This window comes from Bombus flavifrons, chromosome 6, assembly GCF_040668555.2.
Source record: "Bombus flavifrons isolate JBK064 chromosome 6, iyBomFlav1_principal, whole genome shotgun sequence".
NCBI lineage: Eukaryota > Metazoa > Arthropoda > Insecta > Hymenoptera > Apidae > Bombus > Bombus flavifrons.
The window spans coordinates 13,816,332-13,830,210 of NC_138447.1; the positions used below are offsets into that span (position 1 = coordinate 13,816,332).

The following is a 13,879-nucleotide window of genomic DNA, read 5'->3' on the forward strand; positions in this document are numbered from 1 at the left end:
TTTTAGACGTTTTAGGGACCGCGCTATGTATTCGAGGAAGAATCTAAGTGCATTTTCTACTGCGGCTATACGACTATATGTTCTTTAGGTCTCAACTAAATTAAGATTAAAAGTCGGTTGTTTAATCGATGAATCGTACGAGAAAAAGGATCGTACTGGGATGATCGATCGTAACTTGAAAATGAAATATCGAACGTGCAATCCATCGATGCTTGGGGCATTCCTACGTGGAAACAACAGGAAACAAGACAAGTTTCTCAAAGAAACAGGACACAAGCTAAGCGTGTCTTAATCTTTCAAATTATACTTTCGATTGTTAGATGAAATCGCGCGTTACGTTATCCATTCCATAGATAACACTCGTACCAGGCTGCATTTGTTTCTGAAGTATCGGGATACGAAATTACATTCCGTGTATCCTGAGTCGAGATAATCGAATTCGAAGGACGAGAAAGAAATTTAGAAACGTTCAAAACGCTGAAGAACGCGTTTCGATATTCTCTTCTGTAATGTTCGCGAGTATCGGGACGTAAATCTTTTAAAAGAGGGCCGTTTGCAATCCGAGCACCTAGATTTAAGATTTAACAAGGAAGAGAGAGAAATTTTGCTCTGTTCCCTAAGGCGAAAATTAGATTAGGAAAAGAAACTTACAAAAGAAAAAAAAGAAAGAAAAAAGAAAAAAAAGAGAAAAAAGAAGAAAGACACGCGTGGACGCGGGAGGAAGATCACGAATCACGTTACGCTAAGAGTTCTTTTTCCCTGTATTTTTGTTTTAATCGATTCGTCAATCAATTTCAACTTACAATGATCGCTGAACTAGAGAAAACAAATGTGTATACGTTTACATACACACGATATTCTGTGCGTACATGGACGTGTGTGGGTCACCGTAGATATATAATTTAATGTATCCGTAATTTAAATAAAAAGAAATTTATCTAATAAGATTTGTGTAAGATTTCAAAAATGTAAATGTTAAACGCATTATTTAAGATGAACGATATATGATGCTGATAAAATAGGATACATAATAGGAGAGATTGTAGGTATTTCGATACGAGACTATTTATTGTCTTCCGTTTATTTTTTTTTTTTTTATCATAAATTGGACAAAACATTCTATGGTACATTAATATCTTGTCTGTTTTTAACTTACAGCTTGATGTCGACAGATTATACTTTGTCTTTTTAATCTATAACTGTATTTCAAATTATCCCAAAAACCATTCATTTCATCGGAAATATCCTCTTCGTCTCTGAATTCGCCACGATGGTAGTTATCGATGAATTAGGAATTTCAATCAATTCTCGTTTGGCTGCTCGAATATCTCTCAGAGACAGACTTACGTATTGCGTCATAGCCGACAGTTTCTTCTTTTCCGAGCCCAAAGTGCCCATCCTTGTCATCGACGAGACGAACTGATAGTCGCTGACGAAGACACGCGTAGTCGAACTCTCCTAGAAACAAGAGAACAATCGTTATAGCATCTAATTTTTTAATTACCAAGTTTTCTCATACGATGTAACTTTCTCGCATCGCAGTAAAAGTACAAAGAATCGCGAAACTAATAACAACGTCAGATCTACGAAGAATTAGAAAATTGCAAGCAGCAATTTCTAAGAAATCACGAAATTACCAATAAGATTAAACTTACAAAAGTATATGGCTAATAATGGTCAATTTACAAAGAGTTATAAAATTACGAAGATGAGATTTACAAGGAATTACACAATCACAAATTACAAAGAATAATATTAGAATAATTGTAGAATAATTTCCACAAATTTAACGAAAGCTAAAAGGAAAGAAATTTGTTCTAAATCTTCGAATATCATCGAAAAAGTCGCTCACTAGATGCGAATCGAGATCCGCTTCGACCACGATATTGGCACCATAGGATCCGAAGTAGAAGGATGCGTAGTAGCTGCAATTATTCAGATTAGTCGTCTTCTGGATCAGTATAGTCTCGCTGGGAACTTTGTTCAATCGTGGCAGAGATTCCAGCTCGTATCTGTTGTTCTTTATCTTGTTCATCATTCTCTTGGAGGGATAGTGATTTATCGCAACCGTCACGCCACATTCTCCGATCGTCGTGTTCTCCGTAATGTGGAACGTTCCATCGGGCACGCCATTCAAATCCACTCCGATATTAAATCGTTCGGCGATCAATTTAATATTATTCAAATGTTCAACTTCGACTTGATCGTTCACCGTCAAGTAATCGATGCCGTACTCGCTGAATTTTATTTCGAATGGTTCCTCGCTCATCAGGTGTCTCGATTGTTCCTCTGGTATGTCGATTTTATTGTCGTTCGTGATGTCGATGCTTTGTCGTCTGACGTTTCCCAAATGACAGAATAATCCATCAGAGCCTGTCGGTCTACAGAAGAGGTTCATCACTGTGTAGTTGGACGTTTGAACTCCATCGTGGTTCATCGGAGTGGAAGTAACGTTCATCTCTACGTCGAACACGTACTCTGGTCCATATTTCCAGACGTTCTCGTCGACCGTCACCCGGGCCACTGAAAAACGATAAAATTCTCGAATAATTTTGATCGTTCCACGCACCTTAGAGCATCGTTGTTAATTCTTTCATACGTTAGATCAATTAATTTCGTTCGTCAATTCTTTTTCCCTGAATTCTTTGAAATTTTTATTAAATATTCTGTTAGACACAGTTTTTATATAATTCGCCGCAAACACATGGCATTGCAAGTATTTATTATTAATTTTCTTGTATTTTATCTGAGTCGATTTATTTTTGATAATTTTTAACATATCCTACTTTTGCACTCGATACACTTGCTCTAATTGGTACAGTTATAGCTTCTAACTCATTGTCACACAGAATTCCAAGTTTTCGTTATACACTTCAATTAGATTAGTTCTAGTTTAGACGATTTACTTCTCAGGATATTTAATAAATCTTGACGTTAATTCTCAAACACTGAACTAGGCTAGGCAGCACTTACTCTAGTTGACACAGTCACGGTTTCTTCTTTCAACGCAAGCGGAACTCTAAATTTTTGTTCTTAGTTTCTTTTCATGAGTTATTTTAGTACATTTACCTTTTTTTTAACGATCTTTTCGGTTTCAGGAAATTTTAATATTAGTTTCTCGGTTCAGACGTGTTAAATTATTATTAAAGCACATTCTCTACATAACAAAACGACGATGGAAACACGAACGATTCTAATTTTTCCTTTTTATTTTAATATTCGTTCTAATTTGAAAATTTTATCAGCAAAACAAGCCGTACGTTATGAACAAGCGAATGAGCGAACGATTATAAATAAATAGTTATAAATGATAAATAGTTATTTAATATATCGTTTTCAAGTGATTAACGCCTGTAGACGTTTTTTTTCGTGCGCTAACGAAGGAAGTTACGGCTTGCAATTAGTTATGAATTATCGTTTGCATAAGCAGTTCCTGGCCCGATTCAGACAGATTGACGATAAAGACATAGTTAAATGGAAAATTGGCTTACCGACCTAAGAAGAACGGGATTAATGAGGCGAGCATGTCGTAGCACTGCTCTCAACTGGTTTAATACTCTTCTTCGGCTTGAAGGTCCTTTTATATCACCGATATACTCTGACGACCTCGTCGTGTAATTTAATTAAGCCGTCCCACCACCGACGCTGTAATCGCAAATTATGCTACTTCGATCTGGGATAACTCGCAACTTTCGAGATATAAAATGAAATTCGGGGGTTTTATAACGTTTCCATTGATTCTACGATTACATCCTTTAAAATATATTTTCTCTGATAAAGTGCTTTCGAATAATAATCACAATCTTTATAAAGAGTATATTAACGAAATTTCGATCGGTATATTTGCTTTAATTTGCCCTATTATATGGACATTATTCCATTTAATAGTAATCAGCGTAATTTTAATTTTAAAAGTAAATGTAATTCATTTTTGGAAAGTAACTTGAAAAGGGACACAGTGTTTTCTACTATACCGACCGTAGCTAGTATCACATTATCAGTTAAGCAAGATTGATCTCGGAGTCGTAGATCATCTTAACAGTATCAAATTCAAAAATTTTTTTTTTTTTTTTTTATTTAATATTTCACATTCACAATTTGTCCAATTTGGACATTTGGTAGAATTTTTTAGCTGTTTGATTATCATGTGGGTGGCTACCCCTAGCGGGATACCATCTTCGTGTTTGTTAGGTTATATCCTTTATGTAAATTAAAAAATCTAGTTATTCTTTCGAGCAATGAATTGTATTCGAGTTACATAGAGTTAATAGTTTTTATTGCATATAATTTGATTACAGTTCCTTTACGATATTTCTATCCTCTTATACGGAGAGTAACGTCAATCTTCTACGGGAGTTTTAACATCTAATTATTATTATTATTGTTGTCCATTGCTTCTATGGGATGTAGTCTCTCAAATTTGTCGAAATTGAAAAACGGCAGTGGATCCGTAGCGGGTTTTATGCCAAGTAGTTTCACGGAAGTAATATCTTGCAGGGTAAAATTTCTTTTGGCTATGTTGTTCGACACCCTCTGGCTTATCCTAGTTTCACTCTCAAACGTGTTATTATTGATATACATTCTGCTGATATATTCGTCCTGAAAAAGATAAGCGTTAACTCTCTATTTTATTTAGACAATAATTATCAGTAATCTGCGGCTTTTTACGTAGTTATGGGAAAAAATGGTAAAAATATAGTATAAAACAGCCAAAGCATAGTACACCCTGTAACGTTTAGTTGGTAATATAATTTTCTATCTAAATTTCACCTTTTTAATTACATTCCAATTATTGGAACATAGAAATTCATATTTTTTTACGGACACGATTAAAAGAAACGTACGCCTTGAAACGACGCCTCTTTGAACTTCTTAGATCCAAAAATAATAAAGTTTTCTAAAAATATAAATAATTTATGAAGTTAATAAATTTATGAAATTCTATAAAACGACCAAATGTACATCTAATATTACGACAGTCGACATTTTCGATAAGACTAACTTTTGAATTGCTCATCGTACTTTTTTCGCTATGATCCTCGTATCACTCAACATGCTATGTACGTTCTATGAATTTTCACGTTTTTAAATATCCCATAAATGCACAAACGTACGGCAGCCTACTGATTATAAAATTGGCTAATTTTAGACACATACAATTTCAAAATTCGTCATTGTTTTCTGCAATGTCGGATGACATCTGCTATTGCGTTTGTCTGTCCACTTCTCAAATACGACAGTCTTGTCCTTACTTCGATTTGGTAACGACATAACCTCCAAATTGTAATTCTGTTTCTTAGATTGAACGTAACTCTCCTCTCGGTTACTTCTATGGAGATCGTCAGAATCGTAGAACTCGTAAATGACGAACAAAGAGGAACAGTCGTTTAACGGGTAATCTTTGTCCCCTGCGTACGAGAGATACGGCAATACGACGTTCGCGTATTTGCTTAGGTCTATTTCGGTGCTTAATTCTTTGAAGATTTTTCGAAGGATATTAAGTTTTTTTTTGTTGATCGCCGATGAAAATCCGATATTTTCGATTCCTCGTGGACTGAATTCTATTACAAATGGAGTTCCTATCTCTCCTAGTTCGATGTGACCTCCGCTCATATCCTCGACCGTGATACCTTCGAAATGACAAAGTAACTGATCCATCGATTTTGGACGACATTTTAGTGTTGTGGTTACGCTTGTTTGGAAGAGTGCATCGCCTAATAGACCATCGGACAATGCGTGTGTGATATTCACGTCAAACACATATTCTGGACCGTATACCCAGGCACGTGAATCGAACGTGGTGACGTTGGCCGCTAAATAAAGGAAATATCGACGAGATTAGTTCTTTTATCAGGGCCGGATCAACCCTTAAAAGTCATCGTATTATTCAAAATCATCTTATTCAAAATTATTTTATTCAAAATCACTAGAGTAAAATGAGATGCAATTGAGCGTTTTATCATCAACGAATATTACACAAAGATAGTAAAATCTCAGTTTGTAATAATTATAAACAGGATCGCGATTGTTTTATTTTAATTTTCCACGTTATTTCGATATTTTAGACACGTCTGTTTGCGAAATTTTGGAACAGCACTAATTTCGTTCGTAAATATGAACAAGCGATGGTTCGGGTGTATCGTAGATGATCGTAAGAGTTTTGATCGAGATAAATAATTTTGTAAAATACGTAATCGTGTCGTAAATAATACAGTGTGCAAGCTTAGTCTACATCGCTACGTGTTCTACTAAAAAAAAAAAAAAAAGAAAAGAAATATTAAGATCTGTACATATTTCAGAAACCCGAAGAAGATTGTAAGAAAATCCTTCAGTCAAAAATTCGTGCTAAACTAAACAAAATTACTACTGACATTTGTAACATTAATTCCGACTTAATAATAATATTAATAGGACACTTGGTATAGACACAGCAGGAACATGAATCTAAATATCTAAAACCGATATACCGTGTGTGTTTTTCATTTTTGACCATCGAATCGATGTTCATTACAAATCGATAAGATCGATTCTTCGATGTTTCATGCATTAACGATGGAACCGGCAAAATATAAATTGGTCTGTGTGAGAAGGTGTGCTAGTGTAGGCTGTAATACTGATTAAAATTAATTGGCTTACCGACCTAGAAAAAATGGGATTAATACGACGTGCATGTTGTTGCAACGTGTTTAGCCACTGGATTGCCCTCGTAGCAGTTGAAAGCTCCTTTATATCAGTGACAGTTCGCGCAACCGTGCTTGTGTTTGCTAATTCGATATAATCTTTGTCCTACGACGTAGCTCAACATGTTATATATATATATATATATATATATATATATATATATATATATATATATATATATATGTGTATGTATATATACATATATATATATACACATGTATATATATATACATATATATATACATATACATATGCACAGGTACGCGTAATGCGCGTGTACATCGCATGTAACTTTCATGGTTTGACGATTAGGAGAGTCGTGGCAACTTTCATGAATTGGCTCATTAAACTGAACGCAACTGAGCGAGAGATTCCTTTTAGACTATTCATCTTCGTTAGACTCTATTGACTGATGAGTTCACACAAATTTCTGTAACATAGTACATAGTATTCTTTTTACTCTTTAATGATACTCTTCGATAGATGATAATTTTTTGATCGGTGGAAACTGGTTCAAAAGTTGGTTTTCATTGAAAATAAAATTATACGATTAACGATGTGACCCAGTGTACGCTGGCCGAATTAAGCTGTCGCTTTGACACTTCAACGACCGTAATCCGTAGCATGAGTGGTTCGTGTTATCGAAGTGTGTTATTCTATTAAACTCGTTACGCGGCTAAAGCGAGAGGCCAGTCTGCTCGAGTTTGCGTTACTATATTCCGAGTAGTGTCTCTTGGACTGGTCACGAAATTCGGGTTTCCCAAAAATAAGATATCGCTACTTTTCTCGTATTTCCCATTAGTCGTTACGCACCTTTCGCATTTGTAGTCGGAACGAAGTTGGAAGAACTTGATCCGCCGAAGTTGACGTTCCCTTCTGTCGCAATGATTCTGCAGACGGATAAGAGGTGGTGAAGGAAGGACGAGAAGGAAACGGAAGGGGAAGAAGTAAATGGAGGGAAAGACGACAGGACGAAGAGGAGTTGATGGAGATAGGTAGAAAAGGATAAGGGAGGAAATAGGAGAAAAAGGAGAAGGTGAGAAAATGGAAGGAAGAAGGTGAAGAAACGTGGAGAAGAAAACATGACAGAAGTGAAGGAAGAAACTATGGAAGGAAAGGGAAGGAGAGATTTCACGAAGAAATGAAATGAAAGAAACGACAGAAGAAAAAAGTATTAAATAATAAAAGTAAGAAGAAAAGCAAAATAAAGATAGTATTGTATATAATTAATTTCGGGAAAAATAGTTCATTAAGTAGCCATAGGACGCACATTATAAATCCTGTCTTTCCATCGCTGTGGATTTCGTCATATTTATATATATATATATATATTTAATCCTTTGTTGCACGCAAGTTACGCGTGAACTTCAAAGTGCAAGCGTGTGTACAGTTGTGTAGTTTTTATTTCTTTTTTTTTTTATTTATTAAAATTTACAATCGATTCTCGCATTGAGAATTTTCAGTCATTTTTTCTGGCGTTGCGCAGTGACATGGCTAATTATTTATAATAAGTTAATACGTATTATAGATAAGTATAATTTATAAGTAATTGTTATAAATAGGTCTAACGGGTAGTGTCTCTTCAGCCTGCGGATCTGGTCGGACGTATCGAGTAATCCAGTAATTAGGGGGTTTCGATGTTTGTTGACTCTTTTGCTATATCTATCGCTATATTTTGCTATTTCTTCTTTGACTGTGGGTAAGTTGTGTAGTTGACAGCTAAATACGATTGGATTTCAAGGTGCAAACGGGCCACGTTTAATTAGTTGATAACGCGTTATTACTCGTTGATACTCGTTCGATTTTCTCTGTTACGCGTTTGCTTCCCCTTTGTCTTGAACTTTTTAGAGAAAAAGAATAAATCAACTTTTGCTACTGCTTTACGAACTGTTTAACAACGAATTTTTTACAATTTTATACAATTTTATACAATTACATAACATAACTACTACATGACATAATTACTCTAACATAAAGAGAAAATACATTTGGAAAAGAGAAAATATAATATATGTATAGAGGAAATGCAATAATCGATCAGGTGGTAGTAATAAAATCATTTCATGCAATTCAGGAAACAATTTTTATTGATTACATTTCTCGAATACAATTTTAGTCATCACATATATGTAATAATTATGACAACATCCATTGATCGGTAATTAATATTCATCGGTTTGAGATGATTTATCTTAAGAGAAGATCTGAAATTTACATAAAAACTATACTTGAGATCCGATGCACACAAACGACGCGATGTCATCATGCGATTCGGCACCTAACACATACATGTACATATACCTATCTTTAATCGTGTAGTACACACGAGCAATATCGTATTGTCCATCGGTGACAATCGCGCAACCACACCACTACGATGTCGTATCGCTCATGTGTATCAGCTGTAACTCTAGTTCTACTTCACCAACATTTAACACTCAGGAAATTGAATATGATTTTCTATCAATTTTGTTGATCCAAGATAGGCGATTTGTTCTGCTCTATTTTCAATTTTTTGCAAAGATATTTCTTCGTCATCTAAGAGATTCTATCACTGCTGTATATAATCATATTTCGAACGGAATAGTCTTTTCTTAAAGAATCTAAAACGTTCACAATATGAAAAATATATATCTTTCGTTTTGCCTACTTTTTTCTTCTAAGGTACTCTTTGTAAAGTATTTCAGAAAATATACGAATCCCTTTCCCAATTTTTGTAATACTAAGAGAAATTTTCGCCGATATATTTGACTATCAAAATACGTGATATGAAAATATGTTTATAGTTCAAAGAGTTCAGAAAATATGAGAAATATTATAAAATGTATAATTATATCATTATGAATGTAAAATTATAATTATAAATATTTTAGGAAATATCAGCTCTTTGTATTAGCTTTGATTATTATTGTGTTAGCTGCGTTAGCTTTCATTTTTCTCAAAAACAAGTAAACTGGGAAAGAGCTAATTCCGATCCTTGTTCAATTCTTATATCGATATCACATCACAGTACAAATTCGCTTTCTCAAAAATAGCATTCTTTCAATGAAAATACTTTCATATAGAGATATATACGGTATGATAGCACATTAGCAAACATCATAATAGAGTTGGTCGAATTATTTTCAATTTCCTTAAATTTCAATTACACCATATACATTACGATATACAATTATCACATCATTTGACATGTACACAGAAATTTGTTAACAAGTCTAGCACTTGTATTTTAACTGACATTTAGATTGGACTCGTTTCTCAGGTACACATATTGCTATGGGCACGCATACGTGTCGTATATGCCTGTGATTTATCGTTTACATATAACATTTTTACATATTGATCTACAAAGGAAAGAGTTCCTTTTTCAGTGATACTAATTGAATCACATAGAATTCAAACTAACCAGATTATTTCCTTTATAAAATGCCAAGCATCAACGATATACGTACGTTGGTACCGAAATTGAGGAATTTGTAAAAAGCAGAATGTATCAGTTTTACTTCCTAGGAAATCTGTCTATACAAGTAAAGTAATTCTTTCTACTATATTTCCGTGTCTATATATGATATTTAAGATTAAAATATAATAATATCAAAGTGAAAGTAGCATAAAACTTAGTTAGAAAATAATTAAGGGAATAATTCTTCATTGAACTTATCCCAATTTAAAGCTTTGTACCGCGATTAAGAATCGTTTTTGTAACGTAGAGGCGGATTCTTAATCAAAGTCACATCAATCGAAACTCTAAATCATCATTTAAGAATTAATTTAAGAATTTAAGAATTAAGATTCTTCCAAAAGAAAATTGATCATTTACCGAGGCACGATTGACGGTTCTACATTCCTGCGATCGTCACAGCGATATCCTCTTCGCACAAAATGTGCTCGATCATATATAAAACATTCTGCAAATTGAAAGAGTCGCAATTCTGTATCACGATGGAGCCAATATTCAGTTTGTACAAAATGTCTCGTAGCATGGACAGCAGGTTAAAAAAATTCTTATTAGTCATTTCGATATTATCCTTATACGCTATATGAAACACGTATTTCGAAATTCGTGGATCATAGCTCTGTGTGATAAAGGGAAGTTGGTCGGTGGGTAAGAAAGGGTTTCTGAGTAAATGGACAATACTGTCATCTTCGAATTTGCATTCTTTAGAGAAATAATGAATCACGTGAACCATGTGATGTGTCGTATCGCCGTCTATCTCTTTCGATATAGTAAGCTTTCTCGTTCGCTTATTTTTCTTCTCTTGTTCCATTTTTTCATACAACGAATCAGTGTCTTGCGCAAGAAAGATATTAATATCCAAAAAATACCACTTTATTATTTTTCTACTTGATTGTTCAATTACGCGAAAGTAACTTAAATAATCTCCAATAAAATCGCTTAATTGATCGCAACAGGTCATGTAAAAAGGAACTACATGTCCTCGATCGACTGAGTCGAACCAACTTCCGTTTGTTAATTTATTGTTCATTTTTGGTAGCCAGAACATCTCTGTTATTATATCTTTAATCGTACCATCTCGTTTCTTGGACAGCTGTATCAATTTTTGTAAGTCGAAGTCCAGAACAATGTCGCAAGTTGAGCTGAAGATGTTCTCGATACTTTCAGTAACGGAATGAACATCGATGTTTAAGAATTCAGAAAAGCGTCTTGTGAAAGGAATGAGAATTTCGTCTGGAGAGATTAAATGACCGACCAGATGCAGAAGTTGGTCTTCTTCGTGACATATTTTGCGAAACTTGACAGACGTGGTGGATTTAATCGTCACGACACCATTTTCAACGCGCATATGGATTACGACTATTGATAATTGTTCGATCATGATCAGGCGTAAGATTTCTTTGTTGTAGACCCTGAACACAGTTGTAGACTCCATTATTCTGAAATAATTTCATTATTTAGTTTTAGGTCTGTTTTGGGCAAAAAGTATTTTAGGAACAAACGTTTGAATCTTTGTTTAGCATAATAATACGAATGTTTTAGCGGATATCTTTCAGAAGATCAAGATACTATTTACTTAATTTGATTAAATGCTTATCATCGAGTTTGAAAGTTCGCGTAATTCTTCGATCGCATATTCAAACTTTTTCACATTCGAAGTATTTCATCTATGCATACGAAAAGAGAAATTATTTGTTCAGGTCAAGACTCGAATCACTCACAATCTCAGACGAAACTGAGTCAATTCCACTTTTTGCAAATTCCGGAATTTTAATACCAGAGTACGCGATTGGTGTTTATCTTTTCACAATCCAAGTGATTTAATCAATTTATTTTCTGTCTGATTCAATTGCTATTATCTAAGAAGGGTGCCTGGTTTTCGTAGATCGTTGAAATCTCCGGTATTTACGTCACATTTTCATGTCTTTCACTCGAAAACTGATCAATTTCTCAGAACAAAAAAAAAAAAGAAAAAAAAAAAATATCCAAATAGAAAACTGGCTAATTTTAAAAACTAAGAAATCAACTGAAGAGATAAAGGAGAATTTGACACACAACCGGTATACAGCGGCTACAAAAAGTATTTGCAAACTATTTTATTTTCTAATAAAACCTTTTTTCTACCAGGTTCTGCGTTTTATTTTCATATTAAAGTATTTAATCTAGTTAATCTAGTTAAATAATAAGTCAATTTTGCTAATCACACGAAGTTTAATATACCTGAGCTTAATTAATTAATACGTAAATGCTATAATAATAAATACAATGACGTGCAAATACTCTTTTCTTTTTGTATTCGTTTCTTTACGATAAGGATAATTGAACTCACCTTTTGACGAAGATTGGAATCAACGAAATTCTCGACCACGTTGACCGATAAAGCTTGCTTGTTCTCCAACGTATGTATGTCCCAAAATGCAGAGTCTTCGAATAACTGCGAATGATATTTGCTTTACGTAAATATCACAAAATTTCAAGATAGGGAAAATAGAGGAAACGATATGAGTGTCCTCCGAGTAATCACGACGACGACTTCACTGATCTCTGATTTAGTTGGCAAGAGGGTGGAGGTAACGTATAAACGTTCGCCAGGAGTACCGCAGGCGCAGAGGCACCCTGTTTTGCTTATCTCATAGTCTACGAGTGGGGGGTTCTAGTTTCTACCTATCGTGTGCGAGATACTACCCCATGCCACATCCCAGTGTTGCATTAGTGTTTAACGGAGCAACCAGTGGTAGAGGGGGGCTTAACACCTGTTATAAAGGAGAAGGTACGCGAGATCGGAAGTAGCCAGCTTTTACTCGATCAAAACAAAAACTGACCTTTTCTTCGCATCATGATTTTCCATATTCCGTTCCATTTACGTCACCTCCTCCGAGCTCTTCGATGTTTGTCTTATGAGTCTTCGTTCTTTCTATGTTTATGCGTTCTTTATAATTCTTCATCTTTCTCTTCTGTTCTTTACGATTTGCTATGATCCTTCATTGTTTTCGGATAACGCGAACGGCCCCATTTAAAATATACGTTTCAATGTCCTGTCGTGCCGATGCTGGTACATTACATGGTAAATTGATCCTTAATCAAACGTAACTTATCCGAAAGTTTCGATTCGTGTTTGAAGATCGTAAATTTCTAGAAATTTTCATGACATTTTTCTTGTTTCTCCAATAAATTGTTCTACGCATCCTTGGTCTCTATTACTTTTCGATAAAGTTAATCGCACCGGCTATGCGATTCAATTTAATTGGTCAGTTGGTTTGTCCCCGGACCAGCCAGGAAGGACCTGGCGCACGTCGATCGAGCGAAAATAATATCAAAGGATGAAAAGGATTGCAATATTGCGTAGGTCGGTGCAACATGTTCCAATTTTGTTTTGTTTATTAGTTCGTATCATTTTTTGTTTGTTGTATTATTGTTATATATAAATGTATTAAATGTATGTAAATGTATAAAATGTATTATTATATATAACAATTACACTATAATAAACAAAAACTGTTTATTATATAAATATTTACAAAAATTGATTGTACTTTATTATATCAATACATCGTATGGCCTAAATAAATTTTTAGGAAGTAAAAATTCCGTATTTATTTTACAAATTAAAATACCGATACTTACTATAGCGTATTGTTGAATTTTATCGGAATTTTATTGGAATTTTTTTCACTGCCTGCTATTTGTTGGAAGTTATTTTCAATAAATGTTTGAAAGATCTTAATGATACAGAAAATAGCA

The 13,879-nt window shown here is 34.2% G+C and overlaps 3 protein-coding genes across 3 annotated transcripts in view; all 3 read right to left on the reverse strand.

Moving 5' to 3' along the window:
• UQCR-Q (Ubiquinol-cytochrome c reductase ubiquinone-binding protein) overlaps positions 1-13,879 on the reverse strand; it is an 81,024-nt gene that overhangs the window by 66,275 nt on the left and 870 nt on the right. The gene's annotated exons all lie outside the window — the stretch shown is intronic.
• On the reverse strand, positions 1,064-3,623 carry LOC138181150 (uncharacterized; the record flags this gene model as incomplete). Its single annotated transcript, XM_081833737.1, is given in 4 exon segments — positions 1,064-1,458; positions 1,853-2,523; positions 3,496-3,533; positions 3,535-3,623. Coding segments are annotated over 4 exon segments (1,029 nt in total), but the record flags the coding sequence as incomplete, so codon positions are not given.
• LOC138181149 (uncharacterized) lies at positions 4,260-6,773 on the reverse strand. The gene is made up of 3 exons (XM_069115778.1): positions 6,641-6,773; positions 5,158-5,813; positions 4,260-4,599 (listed from the first exon to the last, which is right to left on the reverse strand). Exons 1-3 carry the CDS (start codon positions 6,669-6,671, stop codon positions 4,366-4,368), a joined length of 921 nt encoding a protein of 306 aa, XP_068971879.1. The 5' UTR covers positions 6,672-6,773; the 3' UTR covers positions 4,260-4,365.